The sequence below is a fragment of the Anser anser genome (assembly GCF_964211835.1).
Source record: "Anser anser genome assembly, contig: HAP1_SCAFFOLD_159, whole genome shotgun sequence".
Lineage (NCBI taxonomy): Eukaryota > Metazoa > Chordata > Aves > Anseriformes > Anatidae > Anser > Anser anser.
In genome coordinates this window covers 98,732-114,645 of record NW_028153762.1, presented here as the reverse complement: position 1 = coordinate 114,645, position 15,914 = coordinate 98,732, and the positions used below count along the sequence as shown (strand labels likewise).

Sequence of the window (15,914 nt, the reverse complement as noted above, 5' to 3'; positions counted from 1 at the left end):
GTCCCTTTATTTCCTTGTCCCCTCTTTTTCCCCTTTTTCTCCTTCTGCTTCTCTTTCTTATATTTGTATTTATGTTATACATGTATATATACTACTTTGGTAATCTGATTAACTAAAAAATTGTTGTAAATGAGGTTTGCTGTGATTTTGTGCCTAATTACTTTTCCTTGTGTACCCATCAGTACTCTTTCTGTGCTTATCTGTTTTTATCATTACTTTGTCAGACTGATGAAACACCATATCACAGAGGCACGTAGATGTATTTCCCTAATAAAGGGTTATAATCGTGGATGGCTGCTGCAGTTGTGATCACGCAGTCAGTAATCAAGCTCTTTGAGGAGGGCTTGGTAGGGAACACCTTGAGTGGCTCTTGACATGCTGAATTGGTCATGGGGTCACTCCTCCTAAGTGGGAACTGCCCACTTGCTGGCCTTTGTCAACAGGAAAATGCCAAGCAAGCAGGGTTCCCATAAAAAGAACATTATAAACTTTTGGAAAGTAAAAAGAAAGCCTTCTTTTTTTTCTTTTTCTTTTTTTTTTTTTGTCCCTTTTGTTAGTTTTTTGTTCTTTTATAAGATGGGTAGTATTGAAATTTTAGTAAGTGGCACTTTCATTACTTTCTACATCCTCTTTTTTTTTTTTTTTTTTCCTCTGTGTTGACAGGGTAGAGACAGAAAGGTTTGTCGTGTTCTTTGGGTAAGTGCGGTGAACTGTTTTCTGTCCTCAGTGAATCAATGCTTTGTTTTAGAAGTGGTTGGTTTGGACAGAAACTGTCTTTATCATTTCTTTCCCCCCCAAGAATCACGTCTCTGCATCTCTTCAGACAACGCATGCTTCCCCTTTGGTGTTTCGTTTGATGGCATGGGGTTCTTGCTTGAAGGCATTTCTTTATGTAGGATCTGTGAATGATGAAAGTTATGAATGCATGGCTCAGTGTTTGATATTTGAGTGTTTCATGGAATAATGAATTAATTGTTTTAAACTGCTACAAATACAGTTTGCCCCAACTAAATGGCTGAACTGATTAGAGTTACAGAGTAATTTTCTCTAGTCAAAGACAAGGAAAGTTATCTTGATTTAGACTAACATGCATATAATTTATATAACACAGGTTATTTTTTCTACCGACTTTTTTTTTTTTTAAACATGTAACAAACATGAGCACGTTACTCTATTAAATAGGTATTACCTATTTTGCATCCTGTACCCTGTCCTGTAGACTGTGCTACAACAATGCTAAGTTGTTTTTGTGTGTGTAGGTTCCAGTTACTTAAAACGTGCTTCTGGACACAGTTCTGGGCCTGATTTCAAAAACTGGATATAATAGATCACATTTCTTCATGAAATAGTGTTTGATAAAGTCTAGGTTGTAGCACAGTGAAAGCACAAAAATATGTACAGTATGCAGGACCACGATTTCATTGAAAAATACAATACTGACAGGAAACGTGAAAGATGCAAAGGAATCTAAGTACCTAAAACTACATGTAATAAATCATATGCAGACCATCAATCTGAAGGTGTATTCTTGATGCATCCTGCAATAGTGCTTCTCTGGAATTTTTAATATAAGAAATTTAAAATGATGAAAATTACTGCTTCTGAGGAAAGGCAAGCAAGTAATATGCAAGGTTCATTACTGTTATCAGATACTGCCCATTCCTGTCACAGAGTACGATCAAGATGGTGTAGGAGAAGCCCAGAGAGAGAAATCCTTTACTGAGAGGAATCTGAAGTATGCGTATTTGGTCAACGTACTTCATTCTTGCACCATTCAGCATGTGCTTTAAAGGAGTAATGAGAAAGGGGAATGAGTCTGAGCTACTGAGAGCAGGTCCAACATTTTGTAGAGTCAGACAGGGATCCTACAGGTAGTCTCCACATCTACAGAAGGCAGGCTAACACAGAGCTGAGGATGAAATCCATGGTATCGAGGGTCAAATTTCTGCCTCTTTATGTCAGTAGTAAACTTTGACAAACAAAGCAATAATGGAAATTTATGCTTTTCAGTGTAATCTCAGCATAGGTGATTTTGGAATTTCCTTTATACCTTGATCCAAGTACAAAGTAGTTCTGAATTTAACTAACTTTTTTTTTTTTTTTTTCCTGGCACTATTCTGTTTCTTTTCCTGTGTGTTGTGTGCATGTGTTATCAAAAACAGACAAACAAACAACAGAGTTACTAGCTATAAAAAGCTAATCAGAAACAAACAAACAAAAAGTTACTTCAGAGGCAATTATTTATTTTATTTATTTATTTATTTATTTTTTACGAATGGATAAAACATTCTGATGTTGTATCATTCTTAACTTGTTTTAATCCTTGTAGGTAACTGTTGGCTTTCATAATTTATTCATAAAATTTGTCAATATCCTGATCTCCTCTGTATGGATTTGCTAAACAGAGTTGCAACTTGAAAAAAACCTCTTACCTTCCTTTCTCAGGGTCAGTGTGGAAAATCAGATACTGAAATACGGGTTTACTACTTGTGAAATTACAATTTTGGAAAACGATGATCCTGGAGGAGTGTTCGAATTTTCTTCCTCTTCCAGAGGTCCCTACAGCATCAAGGTAGCTATCCGAGTAACGTCACTTAAACATTACAGACGACTTAGTTCTAACAGAGTGCTAGAAAAAGATTAATTTTATTTTTTTGCAGGAAGGGGAGTCTGTTGAGCTGCAGATTGTTCGCACTAGAGGAAGCCTCATCAGACAGTTTCTGCGCTACACTGTAGAACCAAGAGATAATAATGAGTTTTATGGAAGCACAGGAATTCTGGAGTTTAAGCCTGGTGAAAGAGAGATCATAATTACTCTACTGACAAGGATGGATGGGATTCCAGAGGTAAGAATTAATATTTTTCTCTCTTTAAATTGCATTCACATACATATTTGTTTGTCACTTACTAAAATATAGATGGTTTCACCTGTAAATACCAGCAATTTTTCTGTAACATTTGAAGGCTTTCTTTTTCTTAAGTGTGAGAAATAGATAGAGGAGGAGTGACTGAAAGGCCTATAAGATAGTCAAGCACCATATGAAAGCACTTTATATCAATACAAATCAGGTCTTGTCAGTCTTGCCTGAATATTCATTTCTCTGATATCTCTATTGTTTTGTAATCCCAGAAATCTGCACAATTTGAGGCATGTGTCTGTTGCTTTTCTCTTTGCTTTCTGCTTTTCTGTAGCTTGTTCCCTTTCCTGTGCATCAGCCATCCTGGATTCCATCAGGAAGTTTGCAAGGGTTTGATTTTACCACATTTATGTTAACATAAATTTTAGCTGCTGTGATTCAGCATTTTTTGCTGCCTTTACATGCACATTCCTATGCTGTATTTTGCATAAGCAGTTAGTTGTGTTTGTCTGATCCTGCTAATGAGCTGATCTAGGAGTAAGATGTCAGAAAGCCAGCTTTACAAAACATAAAGGTTTTAGGAAGGTTAATAATCTTTTTGTAGGGCCAGGTGGTCATCAGTCATGGATTGAAGGAGGGATGGAGGACCATATGATGAGGAAATCAGGGGATCACAGCAACTCCAACTTCAATTGCATAGGCTGCTGTAGAAATTCAGGTTTCTTTTCCCTACATACTCCAAAGAAAGGAGACATAAGAAGTCTGAACTCCACTACAGAAGCCAGGAACATAAGTTAATCTAGTAAAACTTAGGCACTAAAACAGCGGGTTATTTAATAGTTCCATTCCCAGTTTTTACTAGTTCATCAGCAGGCTGAGATAAAAGTATTTCCCTGCTTACAGCAGTATTATTAGACTAGGTAAGTCATCCTGCTGAAATGCTCAGGCAAAAACATACGAATTGTAGTGTCAGGACTAAAAAATAAGGAGGTCCTTTTATACTCTTCTATCTCCAAGAGTGGCCAAAAGCCACATACATGAGCAGGACATATATAATCACTTTCCTCCAGAATGCCATCCCAGCCTCCAATGGTGGGCAGTCCAAGGATGTCTGGAGTAATGGATGGTATCTTTGGGTGCCTTCAGATTTTCTTTCTGTTAATTGAAGCAGTTACGCTTTGAACGCAGGTAAGGTTTTAGCATCCATGACATTCTGTAGTACTGAACACCATTGTTTAATTGAATTGTATGTGAAGAACCAGTTCATGTGTGTTTCTTTACTGCTAACCACCAGCCAGTTTCACTGAGTTCTCCCCAGTGTAGAGTAATGCTGTTTTCTAGATAGATAAATGCAATATTTTTTTCTAATGTTCTCTGATACTTTTTTGAAAGTACCATGTCCCATTAGATTAATAAAGCCAGTTGATCAATTCTTTCTAAATTAGCATGCTGTCCATGGTTTAAAAATCTTTGCTTTACCTGTTACAAAGCCAGGAATCTTAAGAAGTCTTGGAGGAAAGAAAATTTACATTTCAGAGTGTGTTACAAACATTACTTGTGAAATTATGCGATTCTAAATTAAGTACACAAAATAAGTCCTTGCTTATAATAATAATAGACTTTTGGAGAAACTGATGCTTTTAGAGATAGAAAGTTCTAACAATTTCCTTTATTTGATAGCATTATACAAACGTTTATTGCATGTAGAATGTGTGTGATTTCATTTTAAGTTTGTATCCCTTTCTGCCTGATGGGGGACTGTGGACTATAGACCATTTTGTTTTTGATGTGGATGTTGAATATGTATTTTTGTTCTGACTGAGTTTCCCTCTTCTAGCTGGATGAGCTATATTCTGTGGTACTTAGTGGCTACAGTGAAATGCCAGGCAAGTTGGGGAATGCCACAATGGTCAATATAACCATTTTGAAGAATGATGATCCGCATGGTATCATTCAGTTTCTACCTTACGAACTAACAGTAACAATAAGTGAAAGCAAAGGAGAAGTCATCCATACCGGTAATTCCTTTTTATTAGAGTTACTTCTTTATCTGCTGTCTGCTTCTGCAAGTCTTATTTTCCCTGTTCTAGGATAACAGAAGTCTAGGAGACTTCTTACTAAAATCTCCACTCAGGACTTTACAGATTGGTACAATGCCAAGCAAGATGAGCAGCGGAGAGTGAAGTGGAGAAGTATGGGTGTGGAAAAACAGAGGGATTAACTGAGTAAAAAGGATTGCTAGAGAATTTTCCAGACAGGAGGGATGGAGTACTGATGTATGTGCAAAGTGCAACGTGGAGGTAGTAGCTCTGTTTGTGGAGAATGAAGAATGGGGTGTTATATAAGAGAAACATAGAGTTAAATCTTCCTATGGGTGATTTTAATTGATCTATTCAGTTATCAATTACTTTTACAGGCAAGAATTAACATGTGAAATTAAAGCAGTTTGCACTGCTTTAGTAATCTGTCTTTGTGTGTCCTTTTCTGTAGCACTCCAACATGTTACTGGTTTCATAAGAAGTGAAATTGGTTATTATTGTATTTCCTTTTTCTCAGTTTCAGATGTTTCAGATGTTCCTTTTTGATTTCTGTTGCTCTGAATATGCACACTGACTCTGTTTATGTTTTTTAGCTGTTTACAGAGTTGTAAGAAATCAAGGAAACTATGGAAATGTTAGTGTGTCTTGGGTTGTTGATCCAGCATGTACCAATGACGTCTATCCAGAGCAAGGGACTATTTTATTTGATAATCTGGAGTTTTCAAAAAATATCACCATTTACTCACTGCCAGATGAGGTAAACACTTTTACAGTGTTTTGGGGTGAGAATATGGGACAAAGAGTAAGTACTAAAACATTAGAGTATAAGGAGAAAAAAGGAATGTGTGTTTCTCAAGAGCCTAATAACTTGTAGGAAATATCAAAATACTTGGGTAGAACTGAGATAATGTCTGCAAATCATAGAGAAATTTCAGAAGCTGTGCATACCTCTAAACAAAAAAGGTAGAAGCTGAGAGTAATTGTACTGTGGTAAAGTTATAGGAAAGTTTGACTGAAACTCGTATCTTGATAACTGGAATCCTAATTTCAATCCTAATCCTATATGCTGATAAATTTGAAGTAATATAAGAAAGATTACACCTAATGATAAATAAATAAAGCTGTAAAAAAAACTACATGTATCAGAAACATAAAACTGGAAGGTAACTTTTGGGTCATCTGTGCAAGATAAAGAGGAAGGGACTTACTTACAAAAACTGTAGATGGATGATAATTTCTGTATAACTGTATGAATTATCATCCCTCTTGAGACACATAAGGACTGACAAATAAAAACAACACTCAGAAATCTCTGGCTTATTAATCCCCCTAACTTTTCATTTTAAATTCTTCAGTGTTTTGTATGCTAGAAATTAATGTCTTAATACTTTCAGGTGCCTGAAGAGGAGGAAGTATTCACCATCAGTTTATTCAATGCTACCGGTGGAGCCAGGCTGGGCAATGTAACCACTGCAATTTTACAAATAACAAAGAATGATGATCCCATTTATTTTGCAGGTTAGATATTATTGTTTATAAATGTGGAATACATACACTACCTAAAACGGATTTTTTTCACAAACCAGATCATTGCGAAATCGTAATCCCAAAAGAGCAAGTGGAAAAGCTCCCCAAACTTTTTTTTTTTTTTGTATTTAATTTATATTTGTTTCCTTCAGAACCTTCCCATTTTTTTGTGTGTGTCATTTTTCTCTTTGTTGATGTTGAGATCAGTTAGGAGGCAAGGTACAAAATATTCTCTCGTACCTGAATTATTTCCTACCTTTATCACATACATCTTATTGTTTCATTGAAGAGGAAGATCCTACTAGAGAGAATTAAGAAAACAGAGCAAATGCAAGCAACTCAGGCTTGAACTCAGACAGATTTGTTGCTTTTGTATTTTCAGAACCTGTGACAGTGAGTGTTCAAGAAGGAAGTGTTGCAAACTTTACAGTCCTAAGGAATGGATCTGCTGATGTCGCTGTTGTTGTCCAGTATATTACTGTTAATGGAGATGCAACAGCTGAAGAGGGAGACTTTGTTCCCAGTGGAAAGAACAGTGTCATTTTGTTTGATGTTGGAGAAAGGGAGCAGAATTTATCTGTGTATATCAACGATGATGATACCCCTGAAACTGATGAAACATTTTATATTATCCTTTTCAATTCTACAGGTAAGTCTTCCTTTTTTTTTTTTTTTTTTTTGCTGGCAATTTCTTAGTATCTTGGTCTTATCATAAAGCAATATTTAAATGCCAAGAATTATACGAATAATGTTTGCTTCAAGATTTTTATACAATAAATGCATACTGTGTTTGAATTTTCATCCTTAATTATTTTATTGGAAACAAAAATCAAATGATAGAGTTGATACTTTGCCTGCAAAAACAACTGGAGTGAAAGTCCCTTTTCAAATATAAATGCTCCAAATTAGATGGACTTCAATACAAAAACACAAAGCAAAAAAAAAAAAAACAAAATTTAGTACCCAACAGTCTTAGGAAAAGAGGTATTCTTTTAGTTATTTTTTTCATGCTCCAGAGTGTATTACAAAACTACATGATTTTTGTAAAAACAAACAGAACTGCCATATTTTGGAGGAAGGGTATGTAATTGCTCTATTTTATTAGTAGCGAAAAGTATGCATACATTTTTTTCACTCTGAGACTATAGTTTTAAAAGGCTTAATTTGCAGAAAAATATATGTCACAATTTACCCAGGGGACCACCTCTAAAGAAAGGATTTATTACCTTAGAAATAACGTATTTTTGTTTATTTATTTATTTTTCAAAGTTTACACTTAAAAAGGAATGACCAAAATTATTCAGCCCATTCCTCACGTTTTTGAAATACATATCTTTTAGAATAAATTATCACTGTTATGTAATATACATGAGAAAATAAAAGTGAAGTATAAGAAATTCATAATTTTTCCAGAGCCCTAAGTATTTAATAAAGACCCTCCCCACACCTAGCTCCAACAAAACTCATGGTGTTGTGGGAGAGTCATTTGCAATTGTGTTATCAAATTTTAATTTACTGCCCTTCATTTTTTACTGTTCTCTAGTTGAGAGGTAATAACAGGCTCTGAATCTGCTGCAAATCTTTGCAATGCAAAGCAAAGCTGTATTGAATCAGCCATTGAAACCTGAGGGGCTGTAATTTAATAAAGCAAAGAAAGATGATGGCAATTAACCATCAGACTATACCTTCAGATTGTGTGACACGTTCTCAAAGTAAAATACCTACCAGGTATTCAATTCAAGATTAGGAAACCTAAAATTAGATTTCTTCATCTGTAAGCACGCTAAGCATCTTAGTTCTCATTACAGTCTCTGATGGTCTTAGTCTTTAGCAGTCGATAAGACTGAAGTGATTGAGGTCATGCTACAGTGGACACCCTGCGGCTGGCCTGTGAGTTTCTCACAAGGCAGCATTGATCTTGAGTTGAATCCTTCCCTGAACATTGGTAGCAGGCAGCCAGAGGTTGACAGGGAAAGCAGTAATTTGAGTATAAGGCAGCTAAGCTATTTCCCAAGGTCGGCTGGTATTCACTGTAGTACCCAGGTCTCTTATAAAATATCAGACTAGGGAAAGGATTAGACAAAACCATTCTTCTTCCTTCATAAGTTTTCTCTTTTGTTGTCTCTTTCTACTTTAATAACTTTCTTCAGGATCTACTGGTAGCTCCCAATACTACCCCATTGGGAACATATCATGGCTTTTCTCCTAGCACATGGGGAATGGGTATCCATAGCCTCCTTTTTCCTCTAAAATGAGCATCATATAGTTTTACAGCCATTCTAGAATCACTAAGAATAAAGAATATTTCTATACATATTCCTGAAAGCAAAAGTTGGTTTTCTTTCTATGATTGGTTACATACAGTGGCCTTGACTGTTCTGAAATTTTTTTGGGGACTGTTGTTCCTGAGAGAAAATACAAATAGAGGTATATGAAGTTAGAGGAATAAGCACATTGTTTAACGTGGAACAAAATTTAGTCGGACACTTTCAAAGAAGACAAAAAATGGGGTGGGTGTGGACACATTATGTTCATCTATGGACAATGCAATGGAGTTAGAATTAACATCCCTTAATATTTACCTGTACTAATATGCACACTGAAAGCCTGCTAGCTTCCCATCTACATAATAAGAATCTTATGTTTCTTCCTTTTAGATATTCTTTGATATGGGAGTGAATAAACTCTTAGACATTGCTCATAGCTTGTATTTAGTTTAAATGCAATACTTTTCTTCTAGGTCTAAAGAAGGTCGGGGCTCTCTGAATACCTTACTCTTTTATTCTGTACCTCTGAATATCTTATTCTTTTGACTTGTCCAGATGATCAAACAGAAAATGTTACCTCACATAACAACTACATGCAAGGATACTGTGTAGTAAGAATCACATCTTCTCAGTTCATGTCATTTTTCCTGAAAATCTTACGTCTTGCTCTCTGGATGGTACACTACTTAAATACTTTTACTCTGATTTGCCTGCTGCTGAATACCTCAAATTCTGTTTTTCACTGACTTTTATAATTGTCCTTTTCTTTGTATAAAAGCAATTGTAGTGAGTAGAAAACATAATTGGATTTAGAGTTACCTACATTTCTGATTCCAATTTTAATAATAATAATTGTCCTCTTTTTTAGGAGATACAGTTATCTTTAAGGCTGGAATGGCAACAGTTATTATTGAAGCAAATGATGATCCTAATGGAATTTTCTCTTTGGAACCTTTAGAGAAGCCAGTTGAAGAAGGCAAAAGTAACATTTTTTGGTAAGTAACGTTTAAAGAATATCTTTGCACTCTTTTGGAACTGGTGTATGTGGTACTTTATAAATAGCACTTTGATTAAATCAAATGCACAAGTGTGCATTGATAGAAGTGCACTATAGAAAAACAGTTTTACAAAATTTTGGATTAAATGATTTGTAATGTGTTGAAGACATCACCTGTAATACTATGGAGTACACAGTAAATATTAAAAAGTGCACAGAAGCTCATGTTGAAATGTAACTAAATAAGACTTCAGCATTGATGTTCTGTTATAATCTCAGGAACCTGTAGATACAGAAAAATCTGAATGATTGAGCACAATATAACCTAGGCTGACAGAAAAAGAAAAAAAACCACTCAACAAATAGCTAAATAAAACTGTGTGGCACTAGGTGGCTTTTTGTACCCATCTTTGAAATTTTCAACTGCAAACTACTGTATTCTTTCTTTCTGTTTTTGTATTTTTTTTTTTCTTTTATCTGTTAATTACAGATTGAAATCTATACTTAAAGTCCGGATGTGACACTCTTCATTAGTCTGACCTTTGAAAGTATTTTCCTTTGTGCCACCATGATATATTGAAGAATTAGCAGGGTTAAAAATTGAATGCACTTGGCATCTCGCCTTGTTACATTCATTTCATAAATTTACTATGGGGTTTTAATTGGATGAAAAAATGATTTTTCGTTAAGAAATCTTGAGACAGGCTGTAAAGAGAAGTTAGGTCACAATAAATGCGATAGTGCAAATAGTTAGGGAAGAGGTTCTTCTTGCATTTAAAAAATCATCCTTTTTTTTTTGTCTGTTTGTTTTAAAGCCTTGAAGCAGATGCTTATGGCTGTGAATTGGTTCTTTATGCTTGTGCCAATACATCTGAAATATGAATAGTCTCAAGAAAAGAGGATATTAAGTTCATTGTGTGTTTGTTGTTGTGCTGTTCACTGTTTTGGGCTTTGTTGTTTTTTTGTCCTTTATAGTCTAATCTGCAGGATAATTTTTGTGGATTTGGTGGTGTTAAGAATATTGTTTTGATGTAAACATGCTTATATACAGGTGCTTTATGGAATTATAGGATACCAAGATCTCCAACATCTGAGGAACCTGCTCAGTCATCATTGATAAAATATATTTACTAGGGATCTGTCTCTTCCATACTGTCACTACTTTGACAGTTGTGTAGCATATAAAAAAGTGGTCAAAGTAGCATGTAACCAAACCACCGAAAACACAGAGGTTTTAATGAGGTAATTGGAGTTAGTGCAGCAGCGCTACACAGCTGGGATAGAGCACCCTGGTTAACGCCACAGAAGAAAAACCTTTGGAAGCAGAAACAACATAAATGTGTTGCTGTGGCTGGACTAGTTTAGCTGAACTAATTCTTCAACCTGATATAATCTATTTATAAGGCATTTTATGTCACCGTGCAAACCGACAGAAGCAAACTTCCTGTATGTAAGCGCACTCTTAATAAAGGCACTGTATGGGTCACTTTTTATTTGTAGTGCCTTTTTGAAATTAGTGTAATTGTGTTAGCAGATAGTTACCAAAAAAAAAAAAATCTTTTCATTTACTACGTTCTTAATCACAAATAACAGTAGATTTCTGAAAGCCGTAGAATGTAATTCTAATTTAATACAAGTGTAAGAAAAAGTTTAAGTAGACTTGATGACTGAAAGGAGAAACGTTTGTGGTTAAATGTAGATGATTCTCTTTCCTGTCTAAGAGTGTCCAAGTATATTAATTTTTAATGTTAACTTTCTGAACTATTATGCATTCATATTTATTATTATAAATTGGAATTACAAGACACAGTGATGTGTAGCTTCACAGTAGTATTCTGCATGGACCTGCGTATGCTACTTCTGTTTTCTAAAGTACGTATTCCGGGAGTAGAATTGTACTGCAAACGTGGTTGCCTTTAAAAGGAAGGCTTCATGGAACAGTTGTAGTATATTAGTATTTTACTTTATATTACATAGTATATTACTTCTTACTGTAAGGAAGATTACAGTAAAAGGAGTCTCCACATTTTCCTTTTCTACTCAACGCTGATGCATGCCTGCCAGGACTCTCATTCTTTCTGTATCACTGAACAGGATTTTGAGACACAGAGGACACTTCGGCAATGTTTCTTTGACCTGGCAGTTGTTTGATAATAACTCTGCACTGAAGCCAGGAGAAGAATTCTATGAAACTTATGGGACTGTGTGCTTCATGGATGGTGAAAGGTCGAAGTCAATAACACTACGTGCCATTTCAGATAGAATTCCTGAATTCAATGAATTTTACATTCTAAAGTTGGTGAATGCTTCAGGTATTGTCTTCCATATCACCATTTCCTTCATATCTGGTAGAAAAGAGTTATGTTTAATCAATCAAAAAGAAACCAACACTAGAAAGAGCATTGCTTTGAATCATGTCTTGATATCCTATGCTTTTCTGGTAAGGTTTTAGGTCTTATTTTTCATTTAATCTTGATTTCCATATATAGAGAGTTACTCAGTTCCCGAATTACTGTTAAACACATTTTGGTGATCTGAACTTTAAAAGGGATGCCTCTTGGTTTTTGAAATTAAACTTCTTAAAGTTCAGAAGTTTCATTTCAAAAACCAAGAGTTCTGAATTTCAGATACATAGATCTCCATGCACAAAATATAAAACAAAGATACTAACAAAGAAATAACAAAGGTATTAAAGGTTATGTGTGTCTACCATAATAGAGGTTGCTTTTTTGTTTGTTTGTTTCCCTAGAGGAGGTAAAATACTTGTAGTTACCACTTCACATGACTTAAATTACAACTTTAAATTGCTACTGGACACATTTCCTAATCTGGATTAATTCCACTTTAGTACTATTCATGGTCTTCTGTGCTCTGATACAAGTGAAAATGTGTGTTGGCCTTTCCTGTAAGTGAAGTCCATACGGATGTACAAAAGATTTCCTGCTTATAACAGGTAGATCACTGTACACTTTGAACACGGAGATTCTCCATTCACAACATGATCTTCATATCATGAATTCTTACTGTGCAAAGATAGATGACTAACACCAGGACTGGGCAGCAGTTTTAACACACAACTGGTTACTGTTTCTGCAAGGTGTATGTACTTCTGTATCAGAGGCAACAGGCAAGATTTTGCCATTCTCTATTCCTGTAAGTCTTTGAGCAATACAAGAATTGAATTTGGCCCCCATGCTTATCAAACGAATCAAAGGTAACCTACCTTATTGGCTAATTAAGAAAAGATGGACCTTGTCATGTTTCACCTGAAAGACATCTGTGTGTTTTACAGCTGAAAAATAGCATGTGGGTTTGTTTTCTACTGAAATTACATCAGCACAGTGTTTTAAGAATAATACAATTAACCTATGTAATTTTCAAGTTAGATCATTTGCTATAAGTCCAGAGGATCTTAAAGGAGGGTTTGAGGTTTTTTTAGAAACTTGTTTTATTAAAAAAAAAAAAAAGTACTTTGAAACTTTTTTCTGAGTGTGTTGTTTAATCATTAACTTTTACTCTAACTTCTATTACGCAGGTGGGTCTCCTGGTCCTGGTGGTCAGTTATCTGAAACCAGTCCTACTGTAACTGTCATGATCCCTTTCAATGATGACCCTTTTGGAGTGTTTGTTATAGATCCAGAGAGCCAGGACAGAGAGATAGTGGAAGATACTCTTTCTGAAGATGACCTTTCCTATATTACGGACTTCACCATCTGGAGACAGCAAGGCACCTTTGGTGTTGTCCGACTAGGTTGGGAAATACTGTCTAGTACCTTCCAAGCTGGACTGCCATCAATGGTAGATTTCTTGTTGCTTGGATCATTCCCAAGCTCAGTACAATCACAGCCCCACATGAGGCGCCATCACAGTGGAACAGACGCTCTGTATTTCAGTGGAAAAGAGGATGCATTTGGCATTATCGGTCCTGAATACCCATACAATGGAAATAATGCAGTAACCAATTTTACATTTTCAGCTTGGTTAATTCCTAATGTCAGTACAGATGGCTATATAGTTGAAAAGGATAACGATAATGGGACTTTATATTATGGTGTGAAAATTCAGACAAATGATTCTCATGTTTCTGTAGTGCTTCATTATACAGCATTAGGGTCCAATATGACATACATGGCTAAAACATCAGTCATGAAATACCTGGATGAGAATACTTGGCTTCACGTTCTGATTACTCTGGATGAAAGTATAATTGAATTTTACGTTGATGGAATTCTAGTTCTGGGAGGAATGAAGAGTCTAAAAGGAGAAGCAATTCTTGATGGTGAGCCTTTGCTATTTTTCTCCATATATAAAGCTCTGAAATGCATAGTCTAGCCACTTCAAAGGTGGAAGAAATACACTGAAATGATTATATCTGTTAAGTTAATTGAAAGGAATGGATAAGAATTCTTTGAGGATTTTCAGAAAGCCTATGGAAATTGTGTGAATGTTCTAAAAAATTCAAACTGCTGCGATGTTGAGTGAGAGTAGAGGACTATTAATTGTATGGTGTACTATTTTATTTCTGCTTTTAAAATTCCAGGTTGAAGTTTAAGAAATCAAATTTTCCATTTGTAAAAAGAATAGTACTTCTGCAATTAGTAATTTCCATCACACTTGCAGTACTGTAGCTAAGCTGAGAGGCTGAGAGGTTTTTTTTTTTTCCCTCCCTCGGTTTCTAGAACAAATATATGTGAAATGCAATGATGCTTTTATTGCTAGAAGGATATGTCTGTGCTGTAAATTTTCTTTATTAGTGGGGATGGCGTGTGTCTGGGGATAATGCAATAGTAAGGCAAGTATGTCATCTCTCTCCGTTGAATGTTGGGTAATACACAGTGGTGTGCATAGCAGCCCAGTTTTTCTCAGCATCCTCCACTTTGTGCCCTGGGACTTTTATCAGTTCCTGTGGTTGCTCATCTCTACAACTGCCACTCAGTGTCATATGTATGACAATACACTGAAGAGCACAGCTTTTTTTGTTTGTTTGTTTTCTTTCGTTTTCTGAAAGGCAACTGAAAACAGCTGATGTGTGTGTTTTAGCACAAGAGCATAGCATGGCACAGAATAGGATAGAGTAGGAATGAATATGAGGCAGCTGTGATCCTATAGTTTGGAGACAGAGAAATATAAATGCTGTTGTAAAAAGAGTTTGGAATTTGCATGGAATTACAGTGTGGTGGATGAAATGGATGTCCAGAAGGGTTAATGCAGTAATCATGAGTATCATCAGAATGGATCAGCTGCCCTAGCAGAGGGAAACAAAGTAGGATTTGTTCAGCAAAACAAGGGCTAAAAGGGGTTGCAGTTCTGCTCTGAAAATCTGTGGAGGAAAGAGGGAGCCTCAAGTCTGTAAGACTTATAAAAATGAGGGATGATGATAATGTGCTGCTAGAACTAATAGGATGAAAAACTTGGACAGCATAGGATGGAATTGTTTGGCCTGTGAGGACTTACCTGTAACATTGAGATGAGGCTCAAGGAACCTCCTGATTTTGGATCTCAAGATCAATATGATTCCTCATCCAGGGACAATGAACAGTTTACCATTGGTTTTTAAGAAAAACAGGTAGTCAGTTGCTGACTGTTTCATACAAATACAATAACATGAGAAAAAATTATAATTTCCTTCTCAGGTCCAGGAATAGTAAGAATTGGAGCAGGAATCAACGGCAGCAGTAGGTACACAGGGTTAATGCAGGATGTAAGGCTTTATGAGCGTAAGTTGACACGAGCAGAGATCTATGAACTTCATGCAACTCCTGCAAAAAGTGATGTCCACCCTGTCTCTGGGTATTTGGAGTATTGGCAAGGAGAGACCAATAAATCATTCATCGTGTCTGCAAAGGATGACAAAGAGGAAGAAGGAGAAGAATTATTCATACTAAAGCTCATTTCTGTGCGTGGTGGAGCTCGAATTTCACAAGAAAACACCACAGCAAGATTAAGAATACAGAAAAGTGATAATGCTAATGGTTTATTTGGCTTCACTGGAGCATGTATCCCTGAGGTAAGGTGGTCATAATGGAAATTGTAGGTGATATTTCAGGCACAGAAAGCTAAATGGCAGGACCAAGTGACCTGAACAAACCCTAGATTTTGCAGTGTTTGCTTTTGTGGTTAAGCAAAGTTTTCCTAGGATTTGGAGATGCATATGTTCTGTTAATACAACCTCAGTTCCACTGGGATTTACTATATAATTTTAAAAAACTAAAGAAAAAAATGGTTA

At 35.7% G+C, this 15,914-nt stretch overlaps 1 protein-coding gene across 1 annotated transcript in view; it reads left to right on the top strand.

The window, feature by feature from the left end:
- The window catches only part of LOC310891530 (adhesion G-protein coupled receptor V1-like), a gene marked incomplete at its 5' end in the record, with an annotated part of 74,354 nt that overhangs the window by 18,588 nt on the left and 39,852 nt on the right, over positions 1-15,914 (top strand). The window contains 11 exons of the mRNA XM_083853799.1: positions 664-696; positions 2,446-2,572; positions 2,661-2,846; positions 4,696-4,876; positions 5,491-5,654; positions 6,292-6,415; positions 6,807-7,073; positions 9,560-9,686; positions 11,783-12,000; positions 13,224-13,967; positions 15,322-15,695. Of these exons, the coding sequence (XP_083709925.1) occupies positions 664-696; positions 2,446-2,572; positions 2,661-2,846; positions 4,696-4,876; positions 5,491-5,654; positions 6,292-6,415; positions 6,807-7,073; positions 9,560-9,686; positions 11,783-12,000; positions 13,224-13,967; positions 15,322-15,695 (2,545 nt within the window). The remainder of the gene's footprint in view (positions 1-663; positions 697-2,445; positions 2,573-2,660; positions 2,847-4,695; positions 4,877-5,490; positions 5,655-6,291; positions 6,416-6,806; positions 7,074-9,559; positions 9,687-11,782; positions 12,001-13,223; positions 13,968-15,321; positions 15,696-15,914) is intronic.